Genomic DNA, 20,704 nt, shown 5'->3' with positions numbered 1-20,704 from the left:
AACTTATCAGCTTTCCGGAAAGCAGTGAAAACTTTTCTATTCCCTTGCCTGTAACCCTCTCTCTGTCCACGGATTTCCACGCTTAGGATCTGATCTAGGTTCCAGCGCCGGGACGCCTCATTGCCGGGGCAGCTGTAGCGCTTTACCAAAACAATAAGATAAGATAAATTCTAAGTGAAAGAGGCGCAGTCAGGCACAGCCCATAGGCCTGAGAAGGTGAGTCGAGACCCGCGACGCAGAAGGGTACGGGCTCAGAAAGGAGACTTAACTACACGATTGAGACAACACAATTGATTGAATCTTTACTAGCGAACCAAAGGGAGTCCTAAAGAGTCTCGAACCAGAGCGCAAGAGATTCCATCCGAACCAGTCAACAGAAAAACACAATCTGGCAGTGGAGTTGATGACCATGCGCAGTATGACCAAGAGGAGTGGTCATACAGCCTTGTGACTCGAAGAAAACTTGTAATCACCTGAGCCCAACACTAGATGGCAGACTTATGTGCAGCTAAAGCACACAAGCCTCAAACACATACTTTTCAATGTCTGCTTGTAGTGGTCTATTCCAAGGCAGAGAAAGGTGGGATGCTGTAGAGTTAAGATTTGTATTTTCACCCTGATGGAGAGGGCAAAAATGGGAGAGCCCGACAGGGATGAGTTTGCTTTTTAGAACTGCTGGTGCTGAGCACCTGTAGGACCCGGCCCACTTAAAGCCCTGTCACCAGCGATTCACGTAGTCCAGCAGGAGATGCAAGTAATCTGTTTACTGAATGTGATGGGGCTTGCCTTCTTTCTGCAGTGAAGGGTGAAGTGTTGCTTCAGTGTGGAAGCCTGCACTGTGGTACACAGCACCACTGATGTGAGCGCAGAGTTTTCTGGACTTGTTTCAGGGGTGGAGTTGCAGTTCCAGTGTAAAGGTAAGTAACTTGGCACCTACCTCAAACTGTGGCCAGTACATGGCCATGCCGGGGCCGTAGGTGCTGCGCCACCACTTCAGATCCTCCTGGTCATCCGCGGCCATGATCCCCTGGTACAGGTCCCGGTAGAGCGCGTGGAACCTGAAACCCAGAGCAAGAGAGGGAATGGGGTCAGACCGCGTTCATGTGCACTGAGGGGAGAGGCCTCCCTCCACCCACTGCTCCTCCACCTTCAAACATGCATTGTTACCAACCCCTTACACTAGGACTTCAGGGGTGGCTGGGTCTAAAGCCAGCACCCTGTGCCGTTCTCAGCCTCCTGATGATACACGTGCCATAAAGGAGTCACCCGGATGACTGCCCTTGAATACCCAGGATGGGGTCAGACGAACCACCTGCGATGCCATGGGAATGATGCGCATGCCTCTGAAGTTTACACACCTAATGTTCCACAAGAACACACAAGCGAACATTACAGGGTTGAAATCTTTAAGGTAATAATAATCAAAAAATAGCCTATTAATTACTAAAATCCAGAAAGACAAGCTCAACATACAGAAATGTTTAAAGAGAACATGTATGGTATTGCAAATCCCTCTGCTTACTGTACCAAAAGTTCCCAGGAGAACCTACATAATGTTAGTGTCCGTGGGACTAGTGATCAATAAATACCATACTCATTATTATAGATCAGAGGAACGTAAGCTCTACGCACATCTGTACAGGTCACTGTAATGTATATCAGTGGTTCATTTAATTTCTTTGTTCTATTTTTATTTGATTCCTTCCATATTCTATTTAGTGCCTTTCTTCCTCTAAATGACTGAATTAATATTGGTTCATGACTGAAACGTAATTCCTTCTAATCTTAAACTGCGACGTATAATGCACGTCACGCATGAACTATTGAGAGCGCCTACAAACGTATATATATCATTTAATCCAAGCTCGCCACAGCGTGTGAACTCCACCGTCCTCCCAGTAACCCTAGAATGGCTCACTCTTACGACGACTTGAATAATAAGTTTTACTTATAATTCGTCTTCTCGCATCCAGTATTCATAGCTAAACTTTTCAATATCATTCATTGTGTATTTCCAATTCTGTATTAATTCAAGATTGCGGACATGGAGCTGTACATAAGGGTCTAATGAATAATCGGTCGATGACAGAGCGTTAGGAAGAGAGAACACGAGGGCTTTGTAGGTGTGAATAAGCGAAGCTCTGCTGATCGGACATCTCTACTGTGATACAACGCAGAAGGGAGTTTGATCTGCCCTATCGGGGTCAAATCGATACTTTGAGAATTTTCTGTAAATTACATTTTCACAAATAATTGAATGTCTTAATAAATGTAAGCACTTTCTGCCCAGTAGACTTTGTGAGCAGATCATTTTGTTACTTTTATTGTTTTTCCTTTATTGTTACTCCGTCCTCTGGGTAGATCCACAATAACCCATCTCTGTCTTAGCGAAGCATCCGTGACAATTTCTGCTTTGCGTTTATGCTCACGTGGTCATTATTTGGAAGGCGAATAACACAAATATACAATTTTCAAAGCCGGGCTGCGGCTTTGTGACCTGCAGCTTTATCAGGAGATATGTGCAAAAAGAACAGTTGATGGACAGAATGCAGAACAATGTCATACATTCACCCCAGTACAGAGATCTGGGCCTAAATCCATTGTTTTTTGCTTTCCATGCCATGCCAGTTCAAACCCAGCCATATGCAAATCAGCCTTGACCCTGTGTACAATGGGAACAGTCCAGCCCTAACAGCCAGGCCAGGTCTTCCCTGGACTGGAAACAAGCATCCTTGGACCAGTTTCGGGGCATCACACGTCATCAACCAGGCTAGCTTGACTTCAGTGGCATGGAGAGCACAGGACCCACGTCTGGGCATACCCGTCCCACTCAGGGTGACAAATGTAAAAAGAACAATTGAAGGACAGAATGCAGAACAATGTGATACATTCACCCCAGTACAGAGATCTGGGCCTGAATCAATAGTTTTTTGGTCAAAAACAATGGATTAAACCCAGATATGTGACTAGGGTGAAAGTTTGATTAGTTCAGCATTCTGCCCATTATCTGTTCTTTTTGCATTTGTCGCCCTAAGTGGGAAGGGTATGCCCAGACACGGATCCCATGCTTGTTACGCCACCACATTCAAGCTAGCCTGACTGATGAGGGGTGCTACCCCTAAACAGGTCCCAGGATGTTTGTTTCTGGTCCAGGGAAGACTGGCCTGGCAGTTCGGGCTGGACTGTTCCCATGGGAAGTAGGGTCATGACTGTGAATCGCTTGGCGATATCATCACCATCCTCAAATTTAATGACAATCCTTTTGGGATCATAAGATTGCTCTCTGACCCTATTTATTAAGTTGCAGCCACGATTGATGGGTGCTAGGCCAAACTCTGCTCTCTATTTTTCTAGTGCCAGGAGTTTGGCCTCTAGATCTAATCTTTTAGCCAAGTTTACTAAAAGTTTGGTCTCTCCATTGAGGCTATCCTCAATGGACTCAGAAGGACCTGACCCACCTGTGTGGGATCTAGGTGTTGCGAGTTGTATTCTTGGAGTCAGGGACACAGGGACCCTCTTCTCCCTAGGAAGTGAAGGGTTTGCAAGTTATCCTCATCCCCTCCATCCTCTTCCCCATCTGAGAGGTCTTCACCTTGCTCAGAGGGGTGGTCCTTAGCATGCCCTGCCAACAGCTCCAGGAGCTTTTGTTTGGAGGGATGAGACCCATGGTAATATTTTTAAGTTTACATAGAGACCTCAACTCCCTAAATTCTAATTTGAGATAAGGGGTGAAGTCGAGCTCCTCAACCATAGTCTCCATATCATTGGTTATATTTTCATTAACAGTTCGGTTCTTGTTAAGAGACATTCTAAAAATTCTAACCCCTCATTTCCCTAGCTATGGTAAGTTTTTATTTTTCTAAAAAATTCTAGAAGGACTTAGCCAAGGCCCTAACAAGACTTAGTAATTTGGAAAAATTGTCAATTAAAAAAATTCAGAATTCTAAAAGACAATTTAGGAGTTCCGTCGTGTGATCAGGTGTTGACCAAGTCCGTCCAACAAATACAAAGTTGAAGATCCCACCGCTGATCCACCAATGTAGGAAGCTGGCTCTGTATATACTATACCAAAGTGAGGTATAATGTGTCCCGTGGATCCCCAAAGGTCGGCAGAGGTAAAGTTAGATCGCACCTCTCTCTGTGTGTGGTAGAGTGGTCTAGCAGTAAGGTTTTGACAGTGATAGTGTTAAGCATTTATTGTATACACTCAGGCAAGAAATGATGTCACACACTCAAAGACCAAACTCAGACCAATTTTGTTTGTATAAAAATATTATTTAGTTATTTTATTTCTAGAACCAAGCCAGGCCTGGTGCGGGTAAGTGAAATAATACTTTGCAGGTACAATGCAGTGGAATACAATTGAAATGCAGTCGGATGCAAGTGATTTGTTTACAGGTAAGTCAACAGTCAAATCTACTTTACAGTTACTTTTGAGATTATTTTGTACGTTACTTTTCATATTGATTTTTGAGTTACTTTTTCTCCTCAGTGTGATATTCGTAAAGATCACACTGGGACATTTCCTAGAGAAAAGGTGAGTAATTCAGTGTTGCTACATATGAAGTCTTAGTGTTTCATACAAACTAACTCCACACTCAGAAGATTTTTCACAGAAAAGTAGTCAATGCAGTCCTACGGGAGAGCATCGTGCGATCTGTTTATCAGTAAGCACTTCCGTTCTGGAGTTGGTATTCTGGGGTTAGAACCAGGATTCCCCCAGGGTCGAGGATGCACTCTCAGCAGCACTAGGGCGGCCGGGTGCAGAGTGCTGAGGCCCAATGTTATCCATTGGGGGATAGGGGGCCTCCGGTTGGTGGCTGCTCACGAGCAGGCCAAAAAGTTGAGGGAGCAAAGCTCCTAGACTTAGGCTCAGGTCAAAGGGGGAATCAAGTTTAGCACACAAGGTGCACCCACAGCGGCAGCTCGGTGCAGGGTGCTGTTTTGGCGTCGGGTGCCCTATTGTTTTCAATGGGAGTTGCCGGTTTTGGATTTTGGCTGCAGGGTCGGTCCAGGCAGTCTTCAGGGAGGAACAAACAGCTGGATAGGTAAGTTGGAGGGCTCTGGGACGTAGGTGCACCTCGTGTTCTCTTCTCCAGGGTGCAACACGGCTGGATGCAGGGGTGCCTTTCGAGGGCGGATTTCAGCTTACCGTGTCACTCGTGGTTGGGGAGGATCTCCGTGCAGAGGCAGCAGAAGATGTTGGGGAGTCCTGGAGGGGTCAACCCACGGTGGACTCAGACTCTGGAGTGCTGGGGGACCTCGCTGGGACCGGTGGGCCACTCAGACTCTGGCCATAGGCGTCGGGTGCACATGGTGGTTCCAGGTGTCGGGTTTCTTTGCCCTCAGCAGGCTCGGAGTCTTTCTTGGCTGGTTCTTTTGAACAGAGCTGCTGTTCACAGGACATCCGGTCTTTGTGGAAGGCAGTCAGTACTGCCAGGGGTTTTGGAGGTTGCTGGCTGCAGAACAAGACAACTTTTGGCGCCAATGGGCGACTGACCTTAGGGTAACTACGCCCTTGGTGTGTTCACCGCACGTGGGGGAGTGGGCACAATCCCTAATCCTGACTGGAGAGTGCCTGCTACATGCAAGATGGCAGGCACTGAAGGGTGGGCTGCACCTCGCCTCCCCCATTTGAGTGGTGGGGTTGCAGAGGTGGGCACACCTTCTGGGCTGCTCTAATTTTTCCCACCTGTCTTCCCACCGAAAAGGGGGGAGAAAGGAAGGGAGTCTGCTCCTGATAGCAGGGGAGGCTTGGATCGTGTTACATAAATAAAAGGCATTGTCATTTGCAATGTCAATAGCTCAAACTTGCATAAATGTGATACCTATTGCATTGCAAATGCTTGTTCTCCCTCTTGCTGAGGGTCAAACTCGGAGGATGAGGAAAATATGCGCCGGGGCCCCAAAGTGTCACTGGTGCCAGTGATGGGTCGGGGCAGAGAGCAGGGAGGAAAGGAAGCAGAAACCTAGGGCAGTGTGAAGGTGAATGTGACATGAAGTGCAGGAGTCAGAGAGCACGTGAAGGGACACTGCGCAGTGAACCCCGAGGGTATAAAGGATAAAACCAGCGAGCTGCGGGGCAGCGAGGAGAGGTGGAAGAGACCCCAAGGGTAGAACAGGCATGGAGTACAGGGGGAGGACAGACAGGACAGGGGCAGTGAGCAGAGGCAGAGAGCACGTGAGGGACAGTGCACAATGAACCCTGAGGGTATAAAGGGTAGAGGCAGAGAGCCGCAGGGCAGAGAGGAGAGGTGGAAGAGACCCCAAGGGTAGAACAGGCACGGAGGACAGGGGTAGGGCAGACAGGACAGGGATAGGGACAGTGAGCAGGGAGAAGATGCAAGAGTCAAAGGGCCGAATAAACAAGGAGAACAGGGAGGAGCGGGCTGTGAGCATCGGGCAGAGAGAGAAGGGCAGCAGAGATCGAAGGAGACAGATGGCGCGAGGGTGAATGGGACAGTAGGCAAGGAGCAGAGGGCACACAAAGGATAAAGGGCAGGTAGCAGAAGGGCAGAGAGCATGAGAGGACTACAAGAAGTCAGGATAGGGCAGAGAGCACGAGAGTACAGTCAGAAGTCAGGATAGGGTAGAGAGCACAGAAAAGTGAGAGGTAGAAGTGAAGGCGGGTGGAGAGGGAGAGCACAAAGGACAGAAGACTGTGGGTAGACAGGGCAGAAGCACTATCGGAGCACAGGATGGACAGACGAGGGGCAGTGGTGACAACAGTAGGGGGCACAATAATTGGGGCAGTAAGCCCCTCACTGCTCACCCGCTCTAGCCCTGGGGTATCTACAGCCCCTCACTGCTCACCAGCTCCTGTCCCGGGGTATCTACAGCACCTCGCTGCTCACCAGCTCCTGCCTTCTGGGCTTCATGGCGTTTGATGGCTGGAGGGGAAACCAAAGGCGTGTAGAGCCGGGGAGGGAGGAGAGACGCGCCTTCTCTTTCAGTTTCATTTTCCTGTCAGCGCTGGGACCGGAGCCAGGGGGACTCTGGGGAGGAGAGGGGGGGGGGGCAGAAGAGACAGATGGGTAGGATAGAGCGAGAGTAAAAGGGGCATGGACAGGGTCGGATTGGGATTAAAAATCTGCTTTAAGTACGCACAGCATGTTGAAAGTAATTAGAAGCCTGTAGTGCATAAAGGCAGTGCAAGTAGCTGTGTCTCTGCAGATCTCCATCAGCTCGGGGAGAGACACAGAGGGAAAGGGAAACAAAAAGTGCGTAGCAAGTAATTAAAGGAGACAGTCTAACACCACCAGTACACGGTCGAGTCTGGATGGGCGGGGCCCAAAGGAGACAGGGCAGTCACCAAAAAGCCTCACTTTCAATCGGAGGCCAGCGTTTACCATATGACGCCGGCCAATAGATGGGATGGGCAGAGCTTTCACTCCACTTCCGAAATCTCCTCAATTACAAGAGGTCTCACAGAGCGAGTAGCACATGCGTGCTGGAACGCTAGGCGAGACCTAAAAATCTGGGCTCGCCTACAAATAATGATGTCCCTGCATCTGCTGTTCCACTTTATAACCTGCAGATGGCAGTGGCTACTTATTTACAATCCATCAATCGCTCGTTTCTGTAATATAGGGTTTAATGGAATAAAAACTTCCTTTAGCTCAAAGATTAGAAGCAACGTCGGATCCCAAACCAAACTGTCTGCATTATAAGGACATCGCGAGCCACCATAGGGCTCTAAGCTGTAGTTTAAGGTCTCAGCCTCCTTACAATGTCGTTATCCCGTATATAATGGGGTGGAGGGGGCCCTTCACAGCCCCGGAGCCCCTAATGACAGCTGGGGGAGGGTGCTCGGGTCAGTAGGCAGAGTGGGGGGGGGGGGGGGGCATGGGAAGGGGGGTGAGGGTCGATATTCTACGGTTGTAGGCACACTGGATGTGAATCTACTCAGTGCGGGCCCCTGTGAGGCACTCGGACCCAGAACTGGCTCAGTTCCGGCCCGTGTAGGGGGGAGTCGGACACAGGATATAGTGTAGGCCCCTTAAGGGCCCTCTGACCAATACCTCACTCAGTGTAGGCCCTGGAACCTGAACTCACTGAGGTTAGGGCCAGACCCTGAACGCACTCAGTGTCAGGCTGTGGGGGGCACTCTGACCCCCGCACACACTCAGTGTATGGCCGTGGGGGGCACTCTGACCCCGCACACACTCAGTGTATGGCCGTGGGGGGCACTCTGACCCCGCACACACTCAGTGTCAGGCCGTGGGGGGCACTCTGACCCCCGCACACACTCAGTGTCAGGCCGTGGGGGGCACTCTGACCCTGCACACACTCAGTGTAAGGCCGTGGGGGGCACTCTGACCCCCGCACACACTCAGTGTAAGCCCGTGGGGGGCACTCTGACCCCGCACACACTCAGTGTCAGGCCGTGGGGGGCACTCGGACCCCCGCACACACTCAGTGTCAGGCCGTGGGGGGCACTCTGACCCTGCACACACTCAGTGTAAGGCCGTGGGGGGCACTCTGACCCCCGCACACACTCAGTGTAAGCCCGTGGGGGGCACTCTGACCCCCGCACACACTCAGTGTAAGCCCGTGGGGGGCACTCTGACCCCCGCACACACTCAGTGTCAGGCCGTGGGGGGCACTCTGACCCCCGCACACACTCAGTGTCAGGCCTGGTGGGGCACTCTGACCCCGCACACACTCAGTGTATGGCCGTGGGGGGCACTCTGACCCCGCACACACTCAGTGTCAGGCCGTGGGGGGCGCTCTGACCCTGCACACACTCAGTGTCAGGCCGTGGGGGGCACTCTGACCCTGCACACACTCAGTTTAATGCCATGGGGGCACTCTGACCCCGAACACACCTCGGTGCAGCACATGGGGGGCACTCGGACACTAAACATGTAACATCGGACTCACCCAACTAGTCACCGAACCCTCGCACAGAGCCGGACACACCCTCAAAACCATCTTCTCCACGTGCGGCAGAATCAAATTCACCCACATTACGGACCTCATCTGGACTGACCACACAGTCGTCCACTTTACCATCTCCAAAGCCCAGCACACCATCACCAAGCTCCATCCACCGTAGCTGGGGCAACGTGACCGAGAGCTAATGGACGCAGACTCTCCGCACCACACCACACGACTTCAGCTGGCCTTGACCAAGCAGGCCATAGCTTCTCCGCCTGGATCAACATTTGTGCCGACAGTCTTACCCCTCTAAAACCAGCAAAACAGAACTTCAAGACAATCTGGTTAGTACACCTCAGAGCTCAGAACCACAAAGCGCAACTGTCTCCTACTCCAGAAGCAATGGTGCATCACCAAAGACCCCCAACAGAGCCGCACACAAAACAGCACTCAGCGACTACCACAGGCATATCGAGAAAGCCAAAAGACCAACTATCACTGACCGCACAGATGCCACGGCCAGCCACACGAAGGAAACCTTCAAAATAATCAAGGAGTTCTCCAACCCCGCAGCCACAGAACTCACGGTCCACCCTTCAACAAACCTGCGGCATCCTATCGGACTACTTCCACAGCAAGATTGCGGACATCTACAACAACTTTGACCCGCTGTGACAACCTCATCCAACCAATGAACATCTGCTCAGCCATTACAACCAGGTCTCCGCTCAACATTCAGACCAACACAACTATCATGTCATCCATCCACTCCGGGGCACCCACTGAACCCTGCCCCAACCATTTCTTCAATCTCGGATCCAACATAATCAGCACTGAACTGACCACCGTCCTCAATGCCTCCATCACTACAGCAACCTTCCCAGATGGATGGAAACGCGCAGAAGTCAGACCCCTCCTAAAGAAGCCATCTGCTGAACTCAGCAACCTCAAAAACTACCGCCCGATCTCCCTGCTCCCGCCCAATGTACTTGAGAAAGCCATCAACCTGCAGCTCACAGACTACTTTGAACGGAACCACCTACTCGACACCTCTCAATCAGGATTCGGTACCAACCACAGCATTGAATCTGCACTAATCACCGCAACAGACAAGAATCCTCCTCAACCAAGGAGAAACGGTGGCCCTGATCCTCCTCGACCTTTCCGCAGAGTTCGACAGAGTCTTCAACCACATCCTTATCGACAGACTCCACAACATCGGCGTTCAGCAACACATCCTCAAGTGGATCATCTCATTCCTCACTGGACGCACACAGAGTATCTGTCTACCTCCGTTCACCTTCGCTCCCAAGGACATCATATGCGGCATGCCCCAAGATTCATCCCTCAGCCCCGCCCCATTCAACATCTACATGACCCCCCCTCGCAACATTATCTCCTATGCTAACGACACCTAGCTCGCCCTCTCGCTCATCGAGGACCCTTCCACCCCAAGAATCAACTTCTGCAATGCCATGACCAACTTAGCCGACTGGATGCAAAACAGATGCCTCAAACTCAACTCCAACAAAACAGACGTAGTGAACACCTCTGCATGGGACCACAGCTGGTGGCCTGCAGAACTCGGACTCACACTTACCGACCACGCATGCACACAACCTCTGCATAATCCTGGACAGCCAACTGACAATGAAACGACAAGTCAATGCAGTCACCTTCTCCTGCTTCCACACACTCCACCTGCTCTGCAGAATCTTCAGATGGATCCAAGCCCTTGTCTTCAGCCACCTTGAGTACGGTAATGCACTCTACACCGGAATCCCCACCCAGCTCTTCAGAAAAATACGGATCATGCAGAACGCTGCATCCAGACTCATCCTGGACCTCCCCAAATGGACCCACATCTCTCCCCAGCTCGGAAACCTCCACTGGCTCCCCATCCTGAAGAGAGGCCAGTTCAAGATGCTTACACACCTACAAAGTTCTCCATGACCAGGGACCATCCTACAACAACCACTGGGTGAACTTGCATCTACCCTCAGGACACCTGCACTCTGCTTCACTTGCCCTCGTACATGTCCCCCATTGTCATCGCAGCAGGGGCCCTTCCTTCTCCTACATCACCGCCAAGACCTGGAATGACCGCCCCCTCCCCTTCCGAATGGCATCCTCCCTGGCGGACTTCAGGAAGCGACTCAACACCTGACATTTTGATGCAGATGCAGCAACCTCAGCGTCCAGATACCCTAGGGGTGATAGCACCGAGCTATAAAAATTCTGATTGATTGAGCACACTCAGAGTAATAGGTGTGGGGCACTCTGACCCTAAAGACACTCAGTGCAGGCTTGAAGAACATGCAACACCAGCACATGCAAGATCTCATGAAACCTGCTCCTCTTGGCACTGATGATGGGTCCTCATGTTTTTCACAGGGTTGAGGGAGCGCCATTTACACTAAGGAACTTTAGCAGTGGATAGCACATGCGCCCGGGTGACATACCGCTCATTGGTGGAGATGTTCAGATGATGGTGGAAGTCGAGAAGGACCTCTTTGAAGAAGCGCAGGCGCCGCTGCTCCGCCTCCTGGCAGGTTTCGAACACTTGCTCCATGTCCTCCATGTATCGTGGATTGTAGCGGTTCAGCTCTTCCAGCATCTTCTCATATCGGTCCTTACACTGCGAGGAGAGACAGTCAGAACCAGGTAAAGACACAGCAAGGCACCTCCCTAAAACTCTGGAAGAGCACATTAATTTATATCAAGGAAACACACAGCATTCCCACTGCCCTGGTAGCACACACCAGCATGCCAAAACAACACATACACCCGCTCTGCCACCATGGAATGACATTCGCACTCTCCCTGCAACCATGGAAGCACACATCGATCTGTCTGAAGGACACTCACACCTTTCATGGAAGCACACACCAGTCTATCTGAAGGACACTAACACCCTCCATGGAAGCACACACCGGTCTGAAGGACACTTGCATACATCGGTCTATCGAAAGGACACTCGCAGCCTTCCTCAAAGCACACACTGGTCTATCTGAAGGACGTTTACGCCCTCCATGCAACCATGGAAGTATACACCAGTCTATCTGAAGGACACTAACACCCTCCATGGAAGCACACACCGGTCTGAAGGACACTCGCACACATCGGTCTATCGAAAGGACACTCGCAGCCTTCATCAAAGCACACACTGGTCTATCTGAAGGACGCTTACGCCCTCAATGCAACCATGGAAGTATACACAGGTCTATCGAGAGGACACGCACACCCTCCATGGAAGCACACACCGGTCTGAAGGACACTCGCATACAGCAGTCTTTCGGAAGGAAACTCGCAGCTTTCATCAAAGCACACACTGGTCTATCTGAAGGACGTTTACGCCCTCCATGCAACCATGGAAGTATACACCGGTCTATCGAAAGGACACTTGCACCCTCCATGGAAGCACACACAGATCTAGCTGGATGATCCTCGCCCACTCCATGGAAGCACACACCTGTCTATCCAGAGGCTCCTCGCACCCTCCATGGAAGCACACACACACACACACACACACACACACACACACACAGGTCTATCCGGAGGATCCTCGCCCACTCCATGGAAGCACACACACTGTTCTATCCAGAGGATCCTCGTCCACTTCATGGAAGCGCACACTGGTCTGAAGGACACTCGCACTCTCCATGGAAGCACACACCTGTCTATCCGGAGGCTCCTCGCACACTCCATGGAAGTACACACAGGTCTATCCAGAGGCTCCTCGCACACTCCATGGAAGCACACACACTGGTCTATCCGGAGGACCTTCGCCCACTCCATGGAAGCACACACACCGGTCTATCCGGAGGACCCTCGCCCACTCCATGGAAGCACACACACCGGTCTATCCGGAGGACCCTCGCCCACTCCATGGAAGCACACACACCGGTCTATCCGGAGGATCCTCGCACCCTCCATGGAAGCACACACCGGTCTAAAGGACACTCGCACACATCGGTCTATCGAAAGGACACTCGCAGCCTTCATCAAAGCACACACTGGTCTATCTGAAGGACGCTTACGCCCTCAATGCAACCATGGAAGTATACACAGGTCTATCGAGAGGACACTCACACCCTCCATGGAAGCACACACCGGTCTGAAGGACACTCGCATACATCAGTCTTTCGGAAGAACACTCGCAGCCTTCATCAAATCACACACTGGTCTATCTTAAGGACGTTTACGCCCTCCATGCAACCATGGAAGTATACACCGGTCTATCGAAAGGACACTTGCACCCTTCATGGAAGCACACACAGATCTAGCTGGATGATCCTCGCCCACTCCATTGAAGCGCACACTGGTTAGAAGGACACTCGCACACATCGCTCTATTTAAAGAACACTCATGCCCTCCATGGAAGCACACACCGGTCTACCGAAAGGACACTTGCACTTTCCATGTTAGCACACACTTGTCTACCGAAAGGACACGCACACCCTCCCTGCAACCATGGAAGGGTTCTCTGGTCTGCTGAAAGGACATGTGCACCCTCCCTCCTTAGTGCAGGCCTAGAGGCTGCATAAATCCGTACATTGAAGGCTACAGAAGGCCCCACTCTGGCTGCAGGCTACAGAAATTCCATAACATGCCCACTTCCTGCAAGCACTCCCTGCTAAGCCGGCTTCCTGCAGGCACTCCCCTGCTAAGCCGGCTTCCTGCAGGCACTCCCCTGCCATGCCCACTTCCTGCAGGCACTCCCCTGCCATGCCCACTTCCTGCAGGCACTCCCCAGCCATGCCCGCTTCCTGCAGGCACTCCCCAGCCATGCTCGCTTCCTGCAGGCACTCCCCAGCCATGCCCGCTTCCTGCAGGCACTCCCCAGCCATGCCTGCTTCCCTTATTTTTAAAATTAAACACTACAATTAACATCCATTTTTACAAGCAATTTCTAACATCGCCTTTAACAGAAACTCATCTACTCTGGTGTAAAGCGTTCCACCGTTGAGTTGATGAGGTTCACTCTACAGAAAGCCTTAAAGAATTCAAATGAAGGACAGAGCATCTCTCCTGCCCTCTGTTCATCTCCTGCATGGCTCTAAACGGCATGCTTCCTGCCCTCTGTTCATCTCCTCCTGCATGGCTCTGGACAGCGCGCTTCCTGCCCTCTGTTCATCTCCTCCTGCATGGCTATGGACAGCGCGCTTCCTGCCCTCTGTTCATCTCCTGCATGGATCTGGACAGCACGCTTCCTGCCCTCTGTTCATCTCCTGCATGGATCTGGACAGCGCGCTTCCTGCCCTCAGTTCATCTCCTGCATGGATCTGGACGACGCGCTTCCTGCCCTCTGTTCATCTCCTGCATGGCTCTGGACGGCGCGCTTCCTGCCCTCTGTTCATCTCCTGCATGGATCTGGACAGCGCGCTTCCTGCCCTCTGTTCATCTCCTGCATGGCTCTAAACGGCATGCTTCCTGCCCTCTGTTCATCTCCTCCTGCATGGCTCTGGACAGCGCGCTTCCTGCCCTCTGTTCATCTCCTCCTGCATGGCTATGGACAGCGCGCTTCCTGCCCTCTGTTCATCTCCTGCATGGATCTGGACAGCACGCTTCCTGCCCTCTGTTCATCTCCTGCATGGATCTGGACAGCGCGCTTCCTGCCCTCAGTTCATCTCCTGCATGGATCTGGACGACGCGCTTCCTGCCCTCTGTTCATCTCCTGCATGGCTCTGGACGGCGCGCTTCCTGCCCTCTGTTCATCTCCTGCATGGATCTGGACAGCGCGCTTCCTGCCCTCTGTTCATCTCCTGCATGGCTCTAAACGGCATGCTTCCTGCCCTCTGTTCATCTCCTCCTGCATGGCTCTGGACAGCGCGCTTCCTGCCCTCTGTTCATCTCCTCCTGCATGGCTCTGGACGGCGTGCTTCCTGCCCTCTGTTCATCTCCTACATAGCTCAGGACAGCGCGATTCCTGCCCTCTGTTCATCTCCTGCATGGCTCTGGACGGCGTGCGTCCTGCCCTCTGTTCATCTCCTGCATGGATCTGGACAGCACGCTTCCTGCCCTCTGTTCATCTCCTGCATGGATCTGGACAGCACGCTTCCTGCCCTCTGTTCATCTCCTACATGGCTCTGGACAGCGCGCTTCCTGCCCTCTGTTCATCTCCTACATGGCTCAGGACAGCGCACTTCCTGCCCTCTGTTCATCTCCTGCATGGCTCTGGACAGAGCACTTCCTGCCCTCTGTTCATCTCCTGCATGGCTCTGGACAGCGCGCTTCCTGCCCTCGGTTCATCTCCTGCATGGCTCTGGACGGCGCGCTTCCTGCCCTCTGTTCATCTCCTCCTGCATGGCTCTGGACAGCGCGATTCCTGCCCTCTGTTCATTGCCTGCATAGCTCTGGACAGCGCGCTTCCTGCCCTCTGTTCATCTCCTGCATGGCTCTGGACGTCGCGCTTCCTGCCCTCTGTTCATCTCCTGCATGGCTCTGGACAGCGCGATTCCTGCCCTCTGTTCATCGCCTGCATAGCTCTGGACAGTTGTACAAGGTTTATAATGCTTTACCTTGGTAAGTATGACAATCACACGCGTCCACTGAGGGCCCCTGTTTGAATGGATTGTAACCCTAGACATTGGCTGAGGGGCAGTCAGTAGTGTGTCCCTCTTACTCTAAGTAGCTACTCCTCTCTCTACCCTGCTGTGGGAGACGGACAGTGGTGGCGGCATTACTAGACATCTCTGGGTACAGAGGGGTTGCCTACTAGCCCCCTCATGGGCAAGGCTGTAAACTCCACCCCTGTGCGCACTGGGAGTGAGTGAGTTCCCACAGTGGGGATGGACTTGTGAACCTTCGTGCTTGAGGGAAAGCGAGCTGGTACCTGTTCTTCTGGACACTCCAGCTGCAGCTCCCGTTAGGTTATACAGATTTGTAGAGCACGCTATCACCCAGGAGGGTATCCTGGCGCTCAGCTAGGGTGAGTCTTTGCCAAATCTGGGGCCTAGTGAGGCTACTCGAAAAGCCAGGTCTTCGGCTCCCAGGACCTACTTATGGAAGCCGCAGACGCTACACCAGAAGAATGAGTATTGGATCCTGGGGGTTTCCTCACACATCTTTAGAGGTATCGTGAGGCTACAGGTGGATGGACATATGTCAAAAACAAGGGTACCTCCGTGGTAGGACCTGGGGTGGTATACCTGATTGAAAGGAAGAGTAGTCTCAGGGAGGCCTCACAGGTCCTCGGGTAGCCTGGGCTACTATTACTAGGTGCCGTATTAATCTACAAAAACACCTTCAACGGAAGTCCAGACGGGACTCATTAAGTAATGTATGCAGCGACTCAAGGTATGAAGTGACATCACATTTATTAGTGGCATAAATGGAGTGTCATTCAAAAATGCAACAATAATAGTTCTCGTGCTCACACAAAAAAGTCCAAGTGCGTGAAGTGAAAAAGTGCTTGGTGACAATAAAAACTTTACATCGCATTGACAACAAACTAGTGAATGTTTCAAGTTTATTTGTTTGATTAATTAAAATCTTACAAAAATGCTTAAAATATCACCAAGTATAAAAGATTTAAAACACCATATACACAATTTTTCTCATGTCATATACTTACTAAAATGCAATACACAGTATATTTTGAGATACGGTGGCTAAATAGTTCAGATATTACTCCTCTAGTTTTTTTCCACCACCACAGCAAAATTTTACAAATGCAGAGTTCATGAATATATCTTTAGAGTTTAGGCATGCCATCAATGCTTGCTTACATGTCCTTACTCCATGGTCATTAAATAGTCTCTTAAGGGTGATTTTCCTTTCAGTTTCTAATTCAGGACAAAGACATAATAAATGTATAATGTTCTCTTGTCCACATTTGCATATCCTACAGACAGTTTTCTCTTCACTGCTCTTCCATGTAGGTAAGTGACAAACACGGCAATAATCCAAAACGTGCTCTGATAAAGATTTGTTTATTTTTCTGCGACCATGATGTTTCAAGTTATTCTTGGACTTTTTTTCCTTCATAAATCCATTTATAATTGGCCATGCAGGTTTTCTTTTTACAAATATATCTTTATTTTTTATCAGCGACAGTTGATTAGTAAGTTTGTTAATTTTTTCATTTTTAACTTTCCTGTGTAATTGTATTCTCCCAAATTGATATTACACCAAATTCTTCCTTTGCTTTATTTAGATAAGACCAGGCTTGCAGTTTCCGATTCTCTTTGACTTCTTGCCATAATAGCTGGGACATTTGGTTTTCTTGATCGTTTTTTTATTCGGTTCCACACTTTAAGAGCTTGACCTTTTCTTGCATATAGCTGGATATTTATCCAAAATTCCAGCCTCACCTGGGCGTGCGAGGCGTTATTCGGTAGGCAAAATAAGATTTTATACGTTTTGGCAACTGCGTTATTAATAATCTCCGCATCTTTCCTGTTTAATACCTCACAGCCGTATGTCAGCGTAGGTAGTAATTTTGCCGAAATGATATTTAGTAAAGGACGATAAGACAAGGCAGTTATTGTTTTTTGTATAATCCTAAATGCTGCAACCAAAGTATTAGCTTTTCTGGTAATATCTTTTTTTTGTTGAAGAAAATTTCCACTGTCATTAAATATAACTCCAAGATACCGGTAGGAATCAACCAGTTCTAATCGAATTTGTTCCAACATCCATTTACATTTTTAAGTTTTGTATTTTTTGTAACTACCCTTACTTTTCTTTTCTTTGTTTCATTTATTACCATCTCATTTTCTTTTGCGTACATTGATAAACAATCTATTAACCTTTGCAACTCAACTTTAATTTGACTTAAAAGTACAACATCATCTGCGTACAACAGATTAGATATTTGCTTGACAGCTAACCTCGGCGGATGTGCATTAACTCCATTCAGTGCGATAGTGAGATGTGCTAGGAATAAATTAAAAAGCAATGGAGCAAGGACGCACCCTTGTTTTAATCCTCCAGTTGTATGTATTTCGTTGGTTAGTGTTTGGCCATCACCAATTCTCACCCTGACCCAATTGTCAGAGTACAATAATTGTATAATTTTTAGTAAAAAGTCTGGAATTCCTTGATCTTTACGTTTAATCCACAGACGGTGTCTATTCATGCAATCGAAGGCCGATTTGAAATCAACAATACAAAAGTACAAGGACTGTTTAGCTAAAAGCGCCTTATCCATTAATACCGATAGGATTGGTATATTTGTGGAGGTTCTTGGACCTTTGATAAACCCAGTTTGATTCGGGGGCAATACCCGTTTATCCTTAACCCAGTCTGTTAAACTTGATAGTAATAGCCCCGCAAACAATTTTGCGTCAGTATCTTGGAGGGTAATCAAACAATAGTTCTACGGTAATTGCCAGTTTCCTTTCGTAAAGATAGGAGATATTAATGATCCTCTCCACGATTTCGGTATCAGCCCACTTTGTACGACTTCACTGAAGACCTTTGCTAGGTGTGCAGCCCATAAGTCTGGATCTTCCTTATAGAGAGCGAACGGGATGCCCTTGGGTCCTGGTGCTCCATCTTTTTGTTTCTTTATTAAATTGATCACTTGACTTTCTGGAATATAGATTTCAACATCACATTCTAGGTCTGTATTAACCATCATTGTCTGCTTGTCTTTCTGAATATTTGCTTTAGAAACGGGGTTTAGAATTTTTATAAGGAATGCAAACCATTCATCTCCAGTAAAGGCGGATGCCGCCACAGGTTTATTAGGCCTGGTTAATCCATTCATCATTTTCCAGAACTCCCTTGAGTTTGCTTGGTTACAAGCGTAAAATGTTTTTTCCACAATTCTTCCCGGACTTTATTTTTTCCGTTCCACATTAGTTTCCTCAAATTACAACAAACTATAGAACTCCAGTCTGCTCCGTGACGCTGGAGGGGCTCTAGTGGCGAGGTCAACGGCGTTTCGATCTTGTTGAATAAAGATCACCACCAGGACTGTAGTGTGAGCAGAAGAATCTATAGAAGGAGAGAAATGGAGTAACCAAGTGTCCCGAGCAAGAGGACAAAACGAAGGCTGCACAATCTGTGAATTACCACACGAGAGGTAAATCAATACAGTAATTTTGCATATGGCTTAATCATGGTGGCGCAAGAGGGTGGAAATTGCAGTTTAGGAAACATGAAAAGGCGGAGCTGAATTCCTGTTGAGCAAGAATTAAGCAAGTAGGGGGGCACCAACCATCAGAGGAATCGATACATGATCGGTGATGATAGTGAAAGACAGCTTGCTGAAGTCTACGCGGTTAGCAAGGAAGGACCGCATCAATGTAGTTCAGACGCATTAGGTTAATGGTCCGTGAGGACATGAATCAAGGGAGGTCGAGGGTAAAGCCTGCGCGGTGTCCGAAATTTAGGAACAGCAGTGGCGGCGAGCTGACTTTGCGCTATGTGCAGGAGGGATGCAAGCGAAAAATGCACGGCAAGAAACCAAGTACACACCTAATTATGGTGTCTCAAGTAGAGGACGTGGGATAAGTGGCATGGAGCCGATGCTCGGAGCCAGGGGGGCGCAGAGAATGAATCAAGGTTCCTGAAAAACAGAAGAGGTGCGAGTGCCCAGGTGGAGTAACCTCAAGGAAACTATCGAGGCCGCAGAATTACTTACGGGGTTGATTTACGGGGAGCCGGTGAATGAATAGTCTTCTGTAATGGAGTAGGGTGTTGCGTTCTGTTGGCTTCCTGTACAAGGCGGTATAAAGGCCACCATCAGCTGTTTGGACATTGACTTACAGATAGTTTCGCTGGTTACTGCTAGAGCTGGAGGTAAATTTAAGGTCAGGTTGGCAGCGATTGAGCCAAGTGCAAAAAGCGTCTAGTTCAGATGTGTTGCCTTGCCAGATCATGAACACATCGTCGATGTAACGATGCCAGCTCTTAATTTTGCTTTGATGTGGGTTGATGTGGTTACGGACAAATGATTTCTCTGTCATCCACAAAGAGTATTGCAAAATTGGGGGGAAAAACTGCCCCCATAGAGGTACCTTTGCGCTGTATGTAGAATTTTTCACTGAACACAGCGTTGGAGAGCGTTATCAAGCGCGTGTTATTGGAGGACGTTTCCGTTCTTTTCTCTGATCTACTACTTTATAGACCAAGTTTCTTTTATACCTATATAGATTTCTCTCTGACTCTAGTGTCTTACGTGACCTAGACTAACTACTGTAGCCTCATTTGTTGTGCTACATGTCTATTTGGATTTCATCGCCCGCATTTTACATCTATAGCCTTGAGAAAGTCTAAAGTACCAATATGTACTGACGAAACACGTGTTGGCTGTGTTCGCTGTGGACTTTGATTCAACTATCAAATAAAAGGATATTTTACATCCAAATCACGTGGACCCTTCATCTCATACTTTTGAACTGTGGATTTCCATAGATGTTCTTTGGATATATATATATATATATATGTCTTTTTTACTCTGAATAACGCAGGCTTTGTACTATTGGTTATTCAGTTGGACCTTCTTTACACTTTCTATGGTTGTGCTGTAATAGCTCTATTCTGCATGTGTAAGAAGAGGATGGAGAGTGTGTGTGTGTGTGGGGGGGGGGTAGGTGCGCCTTGTGGTGTCTGAGTGGGCATGTTTATGTCAGATACTTTGAATACTACCAGTCTAGTTAAGCGGTTCATTGCATGGTAGATGCAAACTTGTGCTGCAATGTAATGGGTGCTATGAATGTGTACAACGTTATGAGTACATGTCTGATGTGCTGAAAACACCTGGTCTCCAGGTGACTGGTTCATCCAGTGCTAGATATAAACTTGTGCAGCATTTTGTGCGAGTGCGTGTACATATGACAGAGTATGCGAGAAAGTATGTGTCTCTAATGTG

At 49.2% G+C, this 20,704-nt stretch overlaps 1 protein-coding gene across 18 annotated transcripts in view; it reads right to left on the bottom strand.

Moving 5' to 3' along the window:
• The window catches only part of PACSIN3 (protein kinase C and casein kinase substrate in neurons 3), a 339,753-nt gene that overhangs the window by 70,788 nt on the left and 248,261 nt on the right, over positions 1-20,704 (bottom strand). For all 18 annotated transcript variants that reach the window (XM_085646611.1, XM_085646617.1, XM_085646623.1 and 15 more), the window contains 2 exons: positions 11,343-11,518; positions 938-1,058 (listed from right to left, as the gene is read on the bottom strand). In XM_085646611.1, the coding sequence (XP_085502737.1) occupies positions 938-1,058; positions 11,343-11,518 (297 nt within the window). The remainder of the gene's footprint in view (positions 1-937; positions 1,059-11,342; positions 11,519-20,704) is intronic.

Source organism: Triturus cristatus, chromosome 3_1 (genome assembly GCF_964204655.1).
Source record: "Triturus cristatus chromosome 3_1, aTriCri1.1, whole genome shotgun sequence".
Classification (NCBI taxonomy): domain Eukaryota; kingdom Metazoa; phylum Chordata; class Amphibia; order Caudata; family Salamandridae; genus Triturus; species Triturus cristatus.
The sequence above is the reverse complement of the archived record's forward strand: the minus strand, read 5'-3'. Positions and strand labels throughout refer to the sequence as shown.